The 16,048-nt window shown below is 42.2% G+C and overlaps 1 protein-coding gene across 21 annotated transcripts in view; it reads left to right on the plus strand.

The window, feature by feature from the left end:
* ADGRL3 (adhesion G protein-coupled receptor L3) overlaps nucleotides 1–16,048 on the plus strand; it is a 1,249,649-nt gene that overhangs the window by 490,395 nt on the left and 743,206 nt on the right. For 19 of the 21 annotated variants that reach the window (XR_013217764.1, XM_077272336.1, XM_077272380.1 and 16 more), the window contains one exon: nucleotides 3,934–3,948. The exons of the other annotated variants lie outside the window; for them this stretch is intronic. Coding sequence is in view for 18 of the 19 variants with exons in the window: in XM_077272336.1 (XP_077128451.1) it covers nucleotides 3,934–3,948 (15 nt within the window). In the remaining variant the exon portion in view is untranslated. The remainder of the gene's footprint in view (nucleotides 1–3,933; nucleotides 3,949–16,048) is intronic. 21 annotated transcript variants of the gene reach the window in all.

Here is a 16,048-nt window from a genome sequence, read left to right on the forward strand (position 1 = left end):
TTTCCATAAATGAATGCAAATAATATCGACCTAAATTTACCGCAAACATGGAGTTGTCACTAAAAAAACAATCTCAGAATCACTCGGAAATTTTGAATCATTCCATAGTTATTATCACATAAAGTGACACTGGCCAGAATGAAAACATTTGGCTGATCAGGAAAGAGAAAACAGGCTTTGGTGGGAGGGGGTTAATGGTATTGGTTCTCTCTCATGGATATAATGGACCTTTTGGGCCCCCAAGACTCCAGTGCCTGGCTGCTACAGCAACTCATACACTGATGACAATTTTAATTATTACGCACAATTATGTTATATGGTATTCTTTGGATGCATCTTTTTTTCCGGAAAGCGTATCAAAAAATCATGGACCGTTAATATTTTTATGGAAACAATGGAGAAATCATAATAATATGACTGCAGTATATGAAAACATGATGAAAACAAATTTTGTATATTGTCCTTTTTTATACATAGTTATTTTTTTTATGTTCATTCATTTAAAAAGTATAAAGATATTAAGGACCTATCTTAGGAATAGGTCATTAATGCCAGAGATCAGTCGAGGTCTGATGTCCAGGATCCTCGCGATTCATCCGATTTCAGCTCCTGTGCCAACCAGATATACACAATGAATTGAGATGGAACAGCACGGCTCGATTCACTGTAGTCATCTTTGCAAATGTTATAGGAGCTAAGCTAAAGATTTCAGCAAAGACTACAGTGAACTGAGCTGTTCTGTTCCACCATTGTTCACTGCTTGCATTCTGCTGAGCCCAGAGCGCAAAACAGCTGATTGATGGGGTTGGAGGTTTCGGACAGCCATTGATTTGATAAAAATGGTATGGTTTCTAAGGTAAGTTATGAAAATGACAAGGCTAAACAAACCCTTTAAGTGCATTAAAGGGATTGTTTGGTGGAAGTGAGATATCGTCTTTCTAAAGGTTAGGTGATGGTCCGACCGCTGAGACTAACATCCATTGGCAGAATGGGAATTTTTATCACTTTTATCACCATTAAAGTGGGGCATCAGTGCCCATGCCCAACCGCTAATCAATACATTCTCTACAAGGCTGCTGGGAAAAGCAGAGCATGGAGCTTGGCAGCTCCATAGGGAATGAATAGAGTGGCGGTCAAGTAAGCATGCTCTATAATGGGGATAAAAATTCCCCATCAGCCACCAATAAGTTATCTTCTGTCCTGTGTAAAGGTGATAACTTGTTTTCAGCAGACAACCCCTTTAAAACGAATCTGTCAGTAGGATTTTGCTCAGTAAACTAAACCAAGACCGATTTAATCAACCCAGGAATCAGGGCTCATACCCATTTGTGAGAAAAAAAACGGTCCTATTTCCGGACTGAAAAAACTGACGAGTGCTATGTGAGTGTCATGCGAGTATAATGCAATTTTTAAACGCAACATTCGTATGACATCCGTATGCAATCAGTGTGCAATGTGATTTTAACATGAGATTTTACATAGAGCAATTATCTGTCATTTTCACATCCCTTTAAAACAAAGTATTCATCAAAACACACACACACACACACACACACACACACACACACACACACACACACACACATATATATTAGATAGATTGATTAAAAACCGGCAAATGATCTGCCACGCACAGTATAGAATAGAATAGGTTTTACTAGAATAGATATATAGATATATACACATAGAATATATGTCAGTGACACATATATATATATACTGTATATATGTCTTTATATTTCAAGCAGAGATAAATAGAAGAATAGCCGTTAATTCATTTGTCTGCTTCTGTAAAATCAATGCAGGAGCCGATAGGATAGGAGACATGGTTTACATACAGTAAATCCATGCAGAACAGTTAGATATATAGATGTGTGTGATCAATACAATTATTATAGTGTGTGTGCAAATTAGGGGACATGTATGTATTTAATAAAAGACTATTTTGGGGAAAAAAAATGGCGTGGGCTCCTGCGCAATTTTCTGCACCAGAGAGGAAAAGCCAGTGACTGGGGGCAGGTATTAATAGCCTAGGAAGGGACCATGGTTATTGCCCCCCCAGCCACCCCAGAAAAGGCGCATCTCTGGCGGTGAACTCTGGAGCGTGGGAAAATGCCAGTTAATTTTCCCAAGCTCAAGAGTTCACCCCGGGTCAGGCTGTGAGGTAGCGCAGCATCAGTGACGTCAGCGCTAGTCACTGATGCTGCCGCCGCAGCTTCTCATTCATCAGTCATCTACAGCCGGGGTGGTCGCATTAGCACCGCTCCCGATTGTAAACTGTATATCCCCTAGATATGGATTACAGCATGGGACTGAACGCCGGACAGGTATGGTATATTACTGGTTATTTTTTCTTTATTACAGGAGATCGAGGGCGTCACATGGATTAGCTGGATAATAAAGATGGCAAACTGTGTTTAGTGTTTTATTTAATTAAAAGACTTTATTCCGGCTGTGTCTTTATTTAACCCTTTACCAACTATAGGATTAGTAATGGATAGGTGTCTTATTGACACCTGTCCATTACTAACCCGTGCTTGATGTCACCTTTCAATACAAAGGTGACATCAACCCCACAACCACTAAAGGGCAAGTGGGAAGAGCGAGGCTAAGTGCCGGAATTGGCGCATCTTAGAGATGCATCTTTTCTGGGGGGCTAAGTGCTGATGTTTTAGCCAGGGGGGTTCAATATCCATGGTCCCTTCCTAGGCTATTAATATCAGCCTTCAGCTGTCTGCATAGCCTTTGCTGGTTATTAGTTATGGGGAAACCTCACATCATTTTTTTGGGGGGTCCCCCATTTTAATAGCCAGTAAAGGCTAAGTATATAGCTGTGAGCTGATATTAATAGCATGGGAAGCTCCATGGGTATTACCCCCTTCCCAGGCTATAAACATCTGCCGCCAGGTGCTGGTTTTCCCTCTACTGCTGTTGAAAATTGTACGGGAGCCCACACCTTTTTTTTCCAATAAATAATAATTTATTAATTAATTACATGTCCAGTAATTTGCACACACTGTACTAATTGTATTTGTCACTGACATCTATAGATCTACCTATTCTATATGTATTTACTGTATGTAATCCAGCTCTTTTATGCTTTAGGCTCCTGCAGTGATTTTACAGAAGCCGGCAGATGAATTAACGGCTTTTATTCTATCTATCTTTCAGTTCAATATAAATACATATATATATGTGTGTTACTGACATGTATATACTATATATATATATATATATATATATATATATATATATATATATATATATTCTATGTGTATATATCTATTCTATCTATTCTATTCTAACCTGTCAGTGTGATTTTACTGTAAACCGCACATGATTTACCGGCTTTTCAAAGGACACTGGTGCGTAAAAAACATGGTGTGAGTGCTGTGCGTTTTTTTTCTCGCATCCATTGACTTGCATTGGCGGATCTCGTCTGAGATACGCAGCAAATCGCAGCATGCTGCGATTTTTTTCTCAGTCCGATTTCAGCTGAGAAAAAAAATCAGATAAGATGTCACCCATTGAAAAAACATTGGTCCGAGTGCAATACGATTTTTTTATCGGATTGCACTCGTCAATATTTCTCGCAAGTGTGTATGAGCACTAATCAGGATAACGGCTTCAACCTGACAGTGTCTGTAGTTTACTGAGAACAATCCTGCTAACAGGTTCCCTTTAACTATATTTAAATCTAGTCCTCAATAAAAGCTTTCTTATTTGTTTTACACAATTATGTTATATGGTGTTATTTTAAGGTTTTATTTAGTATACATACTGAAGAATTGTTTACTTATTATATATTTAAAGAAATTAGCATTTTTATATTTAAATTTTCACGTTTTCTTAAATTTTATATCACTATTTGAAAAAGGTTCATAGAAATATAATAACATGTCTTTTTTTTCTTTTTTGCATCTTCTACTGTAGAAGTGGAACAAAGAGGTAATTTAATCTATATACTTGTGTAATATGTATCAATATCAATGTTTCATATCTATGAATTTGTGAAACTTAAGGGTATGTGCACACATTCAGTATTTGCAACTGAAAAATTTGCTGCAAATGCACTGATGTGTTGGCAGTTAAAATGCAGCATAAAATGCACGTTTATGACATGTTTTTGACGCATTTTTCCCATTCATTAGAGTAGGGGAAAAACACTGTAAAAATGGTAAAATAATTGGCATTCCGCAGATATGAAACAAAAAAATAAGCAAAGTGTGCATGAGGCTCCAGGAATCTAGTAATTCTTTCAGTTTTGTAGCAATTCTGCACAGAAAAACCATGACAAAAATGCAGCAAATACTTAATGTCTGCACATATCCCAAGGCTATGTTACCATGATGGGTATTTGGAGAGTTTTTTATGTTATTTCATGTTGCAGATTTTCTGCACCTATTAAGTAAATTAGGTTTCTTGCGTTTTTTAATTGCGTTTTTATCTCGTTTTTGACCCTGAGGTTTTCGTCTCTTAGGCCGGGGTCACACTAGCGTAGAATACGGATGAGTGCTATGCGAGAAAACACCAGTGTTAATCTATGGGGCCACTCACATTACCATTTTTTTTCTCGGGCCTTCAGCGTGCGAGTAAAATTGCAGCATGCTGCGATTTTACACGTATATCGTCCGAGTCTCTCCAATGCAAGTCTATGGGTGCAATAAAAAAATCGGACGCCACATGGACCATCAGTGTAGCTTGCGAGAAATACACAACCATTTTCCTCATTTCAGTTCATTGAGCCATGAAATTCAATGGGGAAAAGGAGTGATAAATGTAAAGCCATACGCAAGGCATACGGATGTCATAAGGATACATAGGTGCGAGAAAATCGCATTGCAAAGGCATTACACACGTGTGACCATACCAAGAACACTTGTGCGACTCTCAGCAGGGAGACTCGGACCGATTTTCCATACGGCAAGTGTGACCTCGGCCTTATTGTAATGCCATGTTTTACATAAAGCTGTTTTGTTTTTGATACTTCGTGGTATTTCTCTGTGACAAAACTTTATTGACACAGTCCTGTGTGGAGTACATGTGTTTTTAGTGAGTTTCTGCAGCAGAAACATACAAAAACCACTTGTGCGTGTTTTACTTGTGGATTTTCCACATCCATTTTATGGGGGAAATCTCCATGTAAAACTCAGTGTACCCCCAAGAGAAATTGACATGTTGTGGATATGAAACACGCACCGCGGGTCAGTTTACGCTGAGGAAAAAGAAGCACAGTAGGCATACGATTTCTATAAAGCTACTTTCCCACAATGCGTTTTTGATGTTGCAAGATTAAGTAAAATAGGTTATGTGCATTTTTTCAAAAATACGCAGCTTAAAAAACTTAACAAAGACTCTTTTTGGTAACGTAGGCTAAGGCAAACATGCACACGCTAAGTATTTGGTGAGTTTTTTACCTCAGTATTTGTAAACCAAAACCAGGAGTGGGTGATAAATACAGAAGTAGTGACTTGTTTCTGTTATACTTTTCCTCTGATTGTTCCACTCCTGGTTTTTTGCTCACAGATACTGAGGTAAAATACTGACCAAATACTCAACGTGTTGGAGGCCTAAAATGCTGTGGCCTAAAACGCTGTGTTTTTAGTGCAGTAAAAATACGCACTGCCAATAACTGACCAAAAACTCATTGTGGGAGCATAGGCTACGTGCACACGTTGAGTATTTGGTCAGTATTTTACCTCAGTGTTTATAAGCCAAAACCAGGAGTGGGTAAAAAATGCAATATTGTTCTTTTTTTCTTAACCTTTCTAACCTTTTGCATCAATTCAGCTGCATTAGGGCTTGTTTTTTGGGTGATGAGCTAAAGTTTTCATTGCTATCATTTTGGGGTACATACAGTGTTTTGATCTTAATTACATAATTTAGGGAGAGGTGCGGCCTCCGAAAAAAACAGAAATTCTGGCATTTCCATTTTGTTTTCCTGTATAATTTTCCAGTAGAGAATTAATTACCGTATGTTATTTTTGATATCATCATACTTTTTAGGGTATGTGAATAGCAATTTTTTCTGTTGGAAAAATGGTGGTGATTCAAATGTATGTTTTATTTCTTATTAAGTTTTGAAAACTTTCATCTTACTTTTACTTACCTTACTTTTTTTTCTCCCAAGGAGACCTGAACGTACTATGCACTGCAATATTTCAGTATTATAGTATATAGTACAGTTAACAATTTTCTATGATACTTCAATATTTCAGTATTGTAGTATGTAGTGAAATTAATGATCTTCTATAAAGTCCAGCCTAGAGGTACAAACATGATGGCAGCCTTCAGTAGGCCTCTGGCTACCATGGTAACCCATTAGCACCCGATGATCACATTGTGGTGGTGGCAGATAGGCATCTGAACGGGCATTCCACTGGGATTGCAATACTTAAATGCCACTGTTATAGTTTAAGAGTGCCATTAAAGTGGTTACAGATCAACAGGATGTTTCTTCAGAGTCTTCTCAGGGGTGTGTGCACTTTCCAATCACAGCTCGGCAGTGTCTGAGACTGATAGATCAGCTGCCGAGCTGTGATTGGCAGTGTCTGTGAAGAAAGGGTGAAAGCACACACCTCTAGAGAAGTCTTTGAAGAAACATTCAGTTGGTCTGCAATCAGAGATTTCACATGCTGCACTCCAAAAGCAACAAATGTGAATATCTATGCAATGGAGTGACGCAGCACCAAAAGGGAAAGAGAGGCAGAATTAGGAGAGCGCAGGAATTTTAACTCAGTTCTTTTGAGCAAGTGATAGGTCCTCTTTAAGTGTAAAAAATTGTTAAATAGAAGTAAAGATATAAATCATTATTAAGAAACAAGCATACAAATAAATAAGAAAATAATAAATGTGTAAAAAATAAAAATAGAAAAAATACTCCAAGAATATAAAATATATATATATATATATATAAGCACACACATATTCTCCAGAAGCCACCTTTATGAGGAGCATCCATCATGACACAGGCAAATGTTACATGGTCTTCTTAACACCCTTGTAATATTGTGAATTAGCTCAACTACATCAACATTTGAACAGTCACAATATTTTATCTCTATGATGATTCAGCTATGATGTCCCTTAACATCTTTAAGCACATTTAACACACATATTAATATCTTTATGCACATTAGCGTGAAAGGATTAAACCCTGTTATTGTATTTTGTTAAAGTAATTATATTAATATATAAAAAGTACAAAGAAATTTGCCCCTTTTTATGGATTTTTTTGCTACATGTAAAATATTTTTTTTTTAAATAAATTCTAAAACATGTTTTCTATTACATTCAGGGATTTACGTATATCATCATTTTGAATATTAAAATAAAGGTTTTACGCACACACACACACACACACACACACACACACACACACACACACACACACACACACACACACGATCAATATGTTTGTATGAGCTTGAGACTCCCAGAATAATGGTACCCAAAAACATTTTTCAACTCAAACCAAATATAGCAAAAGCAGGGATATTCATTCTGTCATAAAATTTACATATACAATATACAGTGTATATATATATATATTTTGAGGAAAAAAATAGGAAAAAACTTTTTTTAATAAATTGGTGGGGCGTCTTATAATCCATGCGTCTTATTACTTACCAGGGGTTGTCGTTGCTGGAGGCAGGAGTGAAGCATTGCTACAGGCTGGGATGAGGGGGTCTGCAGGGGGGCTCCTGTGCTGCAGGCTGGGATGAGGGGGTCTGCAGAGGGGCTCCTGTGCTGCAGGCTGGGATGAGGGGCTCTGCAGGGGGGCTCCGGTGCTGAATGGGGGCTCCGGTGCTGCAGGGCTGTCTCCGGTGCGGCAGGGCTGTCTCCGGTGCGGCAGGGCTGTCTCCGGTGCTGCAGGGCTGTCTCCGGTGCTGCGGGGGCTCTGCCGACATTTTGTGAAAGGCCAGAGCACCTGGCAGTTCGTCCATGCTTTCCTGTGCTGTGGACTTCGGAAAATGGCCGCCGGGAGGCGGCGCATGCGCAGATGGAGTTCTTGGGACCAAGATCTCAAGAGATGAGATCTCAGCGCTGAAATCTCATCTCCCGAGATTCCGGCGGCCATTTTCCCGGAGTCAGTCATACAGGAAAGCCTGGACGAACTGCCGGGGGGGTCTGGTCTTTCATAAAATGTCGCTAGAGCCCCCGTAGCACCGAAGCCTCCAGCATCACCCGGGGCAGCAGCGGGTGGCAGCGGTGGCGGGCGGCAGCGGCGGTGGACACCCCCTCATCCCAGCCTGTAATGGTAAGCGGTATATCTGCTTTGTAAGATGCACCCCCATTTCCCCCCCAAATTTGGGGGAAATAAAGTGCGTCTTACAAAGCGGAAAATACAGTATATACTACCGTTCAAAGGTTTAGGGTCACCCAGACAATTTTGTGTTTTCCATGAAAACTCATACTTTTATTAATCAAATGAGTTGCCAAGTGAATTGAAAATCTAGTCCAGACATTGACAAGGTTCGAAAAAAAGTTTTTTATTTGAAATAATAATTTTCTCCTTCAAACTTTTCTTTCGTCAAAGAATGCTCCCTTTGCAGCAATTACAGCATTGCAGACCTTTGGCATTCTAGCAGTTAATTTGCTGAGGTAATCTGGAGAAATTTCACCCCATGCTTCTAGAAGCCCCTCCCACAAGTTGGCTTGATGGGCACTTTTTGCGTACCACACGGTCAAGCTGCACCCACAACAGCTCAATAGGGTTGAGATCTGGTGACTGCGCTGGCCACTCCATTATAGATAGAATACCAGCTGCCTACTTCTTCCCTAAATAGTTCTTGCATAATTTGGAGGTGTGCTTTGGGTCATTGTCCTGTTGTAGGATGAAATTAGCTCCAATCAAGCGCTGTCCACAGGGTACGGCATGACGTTGCAAAATGGAGTGATAGCCTTCCTTATTCAAAATCCTGTTTACCTTGTACAAATCTCCCACTTTACCAGCACCAAAGCCACCCCAGACAATCACAGTGCCTCCACCATTCTTGACAGATGGCGTCAGGCACTCTTCCAGCATCTTTTCAGTTGTTCTGCGTCTCAAAAGGTTCTTCTGTGTGATCCAAAAACCTCAAACTTGGATTCGTCTGTCAATAACACTTTTTTCCAATCTTCCTCTGTCTAATGTCTGTGTTCTTTTGCCCATATTAATCTTTTCCTTTTATTAGCCAGTCTCAAATATGGCTTTTCCTTTGCCACTCTGCCCTGAAGGCCAGCATCCCGGAGTCGCCTCTTCACTATAGACATTGGCACTGGCATTTTGCTTGTACTATTTAATGAAGCTGCCAGTTAGGACCTGTGAGGCATCGATTTCTCAAACTACAGACTCTAATGTACTTGTCTTGTTGCTCAGTTGTGCAGCGGGGCCTCCCACTTCTCTTTCTACTCTGGTTAGAGCCTGTTTGTGCTCTCCTCTGAAGGAAGTAGTACACACCGTTGTAGGAAATCTTCTGTTTCTTGGCAATTTCTCACATGGAAAAGCCTTCATTTCTAAGAACAAGAATAGACTGCAAAGTTTCACATGAAAGTTCTTGTTTTCTGGCCATTTTGAGAGTTTAATGGAACCAACAAATGTAATGCTCCTAATTCTCAACTAGCTCAAAGGAAGGTCAGGTTTATAGGTTCTCTAATCAGCCAAACTGTTTTCAGCTGTGCTAACATTCTTGCACAAGGGTTTTCAAGGGTATTCTGATCATCCATTAGTCTTCTTGCACTGTTAGCAAACACAAAGTACCACAAGAACACTGTAGTGATGGTTGTTGGAAATGGGCCTCTGTACACCTATGAAGATATTGCATTACAAACCAGATGTTTGCAGCTATACTAGTCATTTACCATGTTAACAATGTATAGAGTGTATTTCTGAATCATTTAATGTTAGCTTCATTGGATAAAACTGTTCTTTTCTTTCAAAAATAAGGACATTTCTAAGTGACCCTAAACTTTTGAATGGTAGTGTTTTTATATATAAAAACCAGGGCCTGTTGGCTGGTTCCACCACTGGTATCTGGGTGGATTGGTTGCATTTTGTAATTGGCCTGGCCTGCTGTGCCTGCAGGGACTGAGGTTGTTGCACGTCTCTCGCAGTCTAGAGCGTACCACCCTTTTTCGCCGATATGGCGGGTATAAGTTACTCGGTCACCGGCATTTAGGTCCCTGTCAGGGTGTCCTTCCATTACATGGGATTCCACAACCCTCCAGTTGAAAAAGATCTCGTTGATCATACCGGCTTCTTTTATAAATCCCCAGCCTCTCTGCTGGTTGAAGACCACCACTTCCCCCTGTCGCAGTGGTCCCCTTTCTGCCTGAGAGATTTTACGCATTTGGGCCTTCCCTGCCAGATTCCTCTCCTCAAAAGCAGCTTCACGAGCCAGGGATTCCTGTCTCTCCCACTCCTCCTGACGCCTGCAATGCTCCCACCAGGTAATCATGGGGATCCTGTCATGTTCTCAATGGCAAGAGAACATAGCATCAGCATATATAGGAACTAGCTCTTGGAAGATGGGAACTGAGCTGACCATGAACTAATCCTAACACACAACTAGCAGTGGCCGGGTAGCATGCCTACGTTGATTCAAGATGCCCAGCACCAGCCGGAGGACTAAATAATGCTAGCAGAGGAAAATATTAGTCCTAGCTCACCTCTAGAGAAATACCCCGAAAGGAGACAGAGGCCCCCCACATGTATTGGCGGTGAATTAAGATGAAATAACAAACGTAGTATGAAAATAGGTTTAGCAAATTTGAGGTCCACTTACTACATAGCAGAAGACAGAAAGGACACTTTCATGGTCAGCTGAAAACCCTATCAAAACACCATCCAGAAATTACTTTAAAACTCTGGCATTAACTCATAACACCAGAGTGGCAATTCCTGTTCACAAGAGCTTTCCAGACACAGTAACGAAACTACAGCTGTGAACTGGAACAAAAATGCAAAAACAAACATGGACAAGAGTCCAACTTATCTAGTAGTTGTCTAGGAGCAGGAACAAGCACAGAGAGGCTTCTGATAACATTGTTGACCGGCAAGCAACTAACAGAGCAGCAAGGTTATATAGCGACTCCCACATCTTGATGGGAACAGGTGAACAGAGAAGATGAAGACACAGTTCAATACCACCAGTAGCCACCGGGGGAGCCCAGAATCCAAATTCACAACAGTACCCCCCCCTCAAGGAGGGGGCACCGAACCCTCACCAGAACCACCAGGGCGATCAGGATGGGCCCTATGAAAGGCACGAACCAAATCAGAGGCATGAACATCAGATGCATTCACCCAAGAATTATCCTCCTGGCCGTATCCCTTCCACTTGACCAGATACTGGAGTCTCCGTCTGGAAACACGAGAGTCTAAGATTTTCTCCACAACGTACTCCAACTCACCCTCAACCAACACCGGAGCAGGAGGCTCAACGGAAGGCACAACCGGTACCTCATACCTGCGCAATAATGACCGATGAAAAACGTTATGAATAGAAAAGGATGCAGGGAGGTCCAAACGGAAGGAAACAGGGTTAAGAATCTCCAATATCTTATACGGGCCGATGAACCGAGGCTTAAACTTAGGAGAAGAGACCCTCATAGGGACAAAACGAGAAGACAACCACACCAAGTCCCCAACACAAAGCCGAGGACCAACACGACGGTGGCGGTTGGCAAAAAGCTGAGTCTTCTCCTGGGACAACCTCAAATTGTCCACCACCTGCTCCCAGATCTGATGCAATCTCTCCACCACAGCATCCACTCCAGGACAATCCGAAGATTCCACCTGACCAGAGGAAAATCGAGGATGAAACCCCGAATTACAGAAAAACGGGGACACCAAAGTGGCAGAGCTGGCCCGATTATTGAGAGCAAACTCTGCCAATGGCAAAAAAGCAACCCAATCATCCTGGTCAGCAGACACAAAACACCTCAGATATGTCTCCAGGGTCTGATTAGTCCGCTCGGTCTGGCCATTCGTCTGAGGATGGAAAGCGGACGAAAAAGATAAATCTATGCCCATCCTAGCACAGAATGCCCGCCAAAATCTAGACACGAATTGGGTCCCTCTGTCAGAAATGATATTCTCAGGAATACCATGCAAACGAACAACATTTTGAAAAAACAGAGGAACCAACTCGGAAGAAGAAGGCAACTTGGGCAGAGGAACCAAATGGACCATCTTAGAGAAACGGTCACACACCACCCAGATGACAGACATCTTCTGAGAAACAGGCAGATCTGAAATAAAATCCATCGAGATGTGCGTCCAAGGCCTCTTAGGAATAGGCAAGGGCAACAATAATCCACTAGCCCGAGAACAACAAGGCTTGGCCCGAGCACAAACGTCACAAGACTGCACAAAGCCTCGCACATCTCGTGACAGGGAAGGCCACCAGAAGGACCTTGCCACCAAATCCCTGGTACCAAAAATGCCAGGATGACCTGCCAACGCAGAAGAATGAACCTCAGAGATGACTCTACTGGTCCAATCATCAGGAACAAACAGTTTATCAGGTGGGCAACGATCCGGTCTATCCGCCTGAAACTCCTGCAAGGCCCGCCGCAGGTCTGGAGAAACGGCTGACAATACCACTCCATCCTTAAGGATACCTGTGGGCTCAGAGTTACCAGTCGAGTCAGGCTCAAAACTCCTAGAAAGGGCATCCGCCTTAACATTCTTAGAACCCGGTAGGTATGACACCACAAAATTAAACCGAGAGAAAAATAATGACCAGCGCGCCTGTCTAGGATTCAGGCGCCTGGCAGTCTCAAGATAAATCAAATTTTTGTGGTCAGTCAATACCACTACCTGATGTCTGGCCCCCTCAAGCCAATGGCGCCACTCCTCAAAAGCCCACTTCATGGCCAAAAGCTCCCGATTCCCAACATCATAATTCCGCTCAGCGGGCGAAAATTTACGGGAAAAGAAGGCACAAGGCCTCATCACGGAGCAGTCAGAACTTTTCTGCGACAACACTGCCCCAGCTCCGATCTCAGAAGCGTCGACCTCAACCTGAAAAGGTAGAGCAACATCAGGCTGACGCAACACAGGGGCAGAGGAAAAACGGCGCTTAAGCTCCCGAAAGGCCTCCACAGCGTCAGGAGACCAATCAGCAACATCAGCACCCTTCTTAGTCAAATCGGTCAATGGCTTAGCAATATCCGAAAAACCAGCAATAAATCGACGATAAAAGTTAGCAAAGCCCAAAAATTTCTGAAGACTCTTAAGAGAAGAGGGCTGCGTCCAATCACAAATAGCTTGAACCTTGACAGGATCCATTTCAATGGAAGAGGGAGAAAAAATATATCCCAAAAAGGAAATCCTCTGTACCCCAAAAACACACTTAGAACCCTTCACACACAAAGAATTAGACCGCAAAACCTGGAAAACCCTCCTGACTTGCTGGACATGAGAGTCCCAGTCATCCGAAAAAATCAGAATATCATCCAGATACACAATCATAAATTTATCCAAATAATCGCGAAAAATATCATGCATAAAGGACTGGAAAACTGACGGAGCATTAGAAAGACCAAAAGGCATCACTAAATACTCAAAGTGGCCCTCGGGCGTATTAAATGCGGTCTTCCACTCATCCCCCTGCCTGATTCGCACCAAATTATACGCCCCACGAAGGTCAATCTTAGAGAACCACTTGGCCCCCTTTATGCGAGCAAACAAATCAGTCAGCAACGGCAATGGGTATTGATATTTAACAGTGATTTTGTTCAAAAGCCGATAATCGATACATGGTCTCAAAGAGCCGTCTTTTTTTGACACAAAGAAAAAAACGGCTCCTAAGGGAGATGACGATGGACGAATATGTCCCTTTTCCAAGGACTCCTTTATATATTCTCGCATAGCAGCATGTTCAGGCACAGACAGATTAAACAAACGACCCTTTGGGTATTTACTACCCGGGATTAAATCTATGGCACAATCGCACTCTCGGTGCGGAGGTAACGAACCAAGCTTGGATTCTTCAAAGACGTCACGATAGTCAGACAGGAACTCAGGAATTTCAGAGGGAATAGATGATGAAATGGAAACCACAGGTACATCCCCATGAGCCCCCTTACATCCCCAGCTCAACACAGACATAGCTCTCCAGTCGAGGACTGGGTTGTGAGATTGCAGCCAAGGCAATCCTAGCACCAAATCATCATGTAGATTATACAGCACCAGAAAGCGAATAATCTCCTGGTGATCCGGATTAATACGCATAGTTACTTGTGTCCAGTATTGTGGTTTATTATTAGCCAATGGGGTGGAGTCAATCCCCTTCAGAGGAATAGGAGTCTCCAAAGGCTCTAAATCATACCCACAGCGTTTGGCAAAGGACCAATCCATAAGACTCAAAGCGGCGCCAGAGTCGACATAGGCGTCCGTGGTAATAGATGACAAAGAGCAAATCAGGGTCACAGATAGAATAAACTTAGACGGTAAGGTGCAAATGGAAACAGATTTATCAAGCTTTTTAGTGCGCTTAGAGCATGCTGATATAACATGAGTAGAATCACCACAATAGAAACACAACCCATTTTTCCGTCTAAAATTCTGCCGCTCGCTTCGGGACAGAATTCTATCACACTGCATACTCTCTGGCGACTTCTCAGTGGACACCGCCAGATGGTGCACTGGTTTGCGCTCCCGCAAACGCCTATCGATCTGAATAGCCATTGTCATGGACTCATTCAGACCCGCAGGCACAGGGAACCCCACCATAACATCCTTAATGGCATCAGAGAGACCCTCTCTGAAAGTCGCCGCCAGGGCGCACTCATTCCACTGAGTAAGCACAGACCATTTACGGAATCTTTGGCAGTAAATTTCCGCTTCATCTTGCCCCTGAGATAGGGACATCAAAGTTTTTTCTGCCTGAAGCTCCAAATGAGGTTCGTCATAAAGCAACCCCAAGGCCAGAAAAAACGCATCCACATTGAGCAACGCAGGATCCCCTGGTGTCAATGAGAAAGCCCAGTCTTGAGGGTCGCCCCGGAGCAAGGAAATCACAATCCTGACCTGCTGTGCAGGATCTCCGGCAGAGCGAAATTTCAGGGACAAAAATAATTTGCAATTATTTCGAAAATTCTGAAACCCAGATCTATTCCCCGAGAAAAATTCCGGCAAAGGAATTCTCGGCTCAGATACAGGTGCATGACAAACAAAGTCTTGCAAATTTTGTACCTTCGTGGCGAGATTATTCAAACCTGCAGTTACACTCTGAAGATCCATTACAAACAGGTGGACACAGAGCCATTCAAAGATTAGAAGGAGAGAAAAAAAAAAAAAATCTCAGCAGACTTCCTATTTCTCTCCTTTCTCAGCCAAGGATTTTAACCCTTTAGTGGCCGGTCAAACTGTCATGTTCTCAATGGCAAGAGAACATAGCATCAGCATATATAGGAACTAGCTCTTGGAAGATGGGAACTGAGCTGACCATGAACTAATCCTAACACACAACTAGCAGTGGCCGGGTAGCATGCCTACGTTGATTCAAGATGCCCAGCACCAGCCGGAGGACTAAATAATGCTAGCAGAGGAAAATATTAGTCCTAGCTCACCTCTAGAGAAATACCCCGAAAGGAGACAGAGGCCCCCCACATGTATTGGCGGTGAATTAAGATGAAATAACAAACGTAGTATGAAAATAGGTTTAGCAAATTTGAGGTCCACTTACTACATAGCAGAAGACAGAAAGGACACTTTCATGGTCAGCTGAAAACCCTATCAAAACACCATCCAGAAATTACTTTAAAACTCTGGCATTAACTCATAACACCAGAGTGGCAATTCCTGTTCACAAGAGCTTTCCAGACACAGTAACGAAACTACAGCTGTGAACTGGAACAAAAATGCAAAAACAAACATGGACAAGAGTCCAACTTATCTAGTAGTTGTCTAGGAGCAGGAACAAGCACAGAGAGGCTTCTGATAACATTGTTGACCGGCAAGCAACTAACAGAGCAGCAAGGTTATATAGCGACTCCCACATCTTGATGGGAACAGGTGAACAGAGAAGATGAAGACACAGTTCAATACCACCAGTAG

This window comes from Ranitomeya variabilis, chromosome 1 (genome assembly GCF_051348905.1).
Source record: "Ranitomeya variabilis isolate aRanVar5 chromosome 1, aRanVar5.hap1, whole genome shotgun sequence".
NCBI lineage: Eukaryota > Metazoa > Chordata > Amphibia > Anura > Dendrobatidae > Ranitomeya > Ranitomeya variabilis.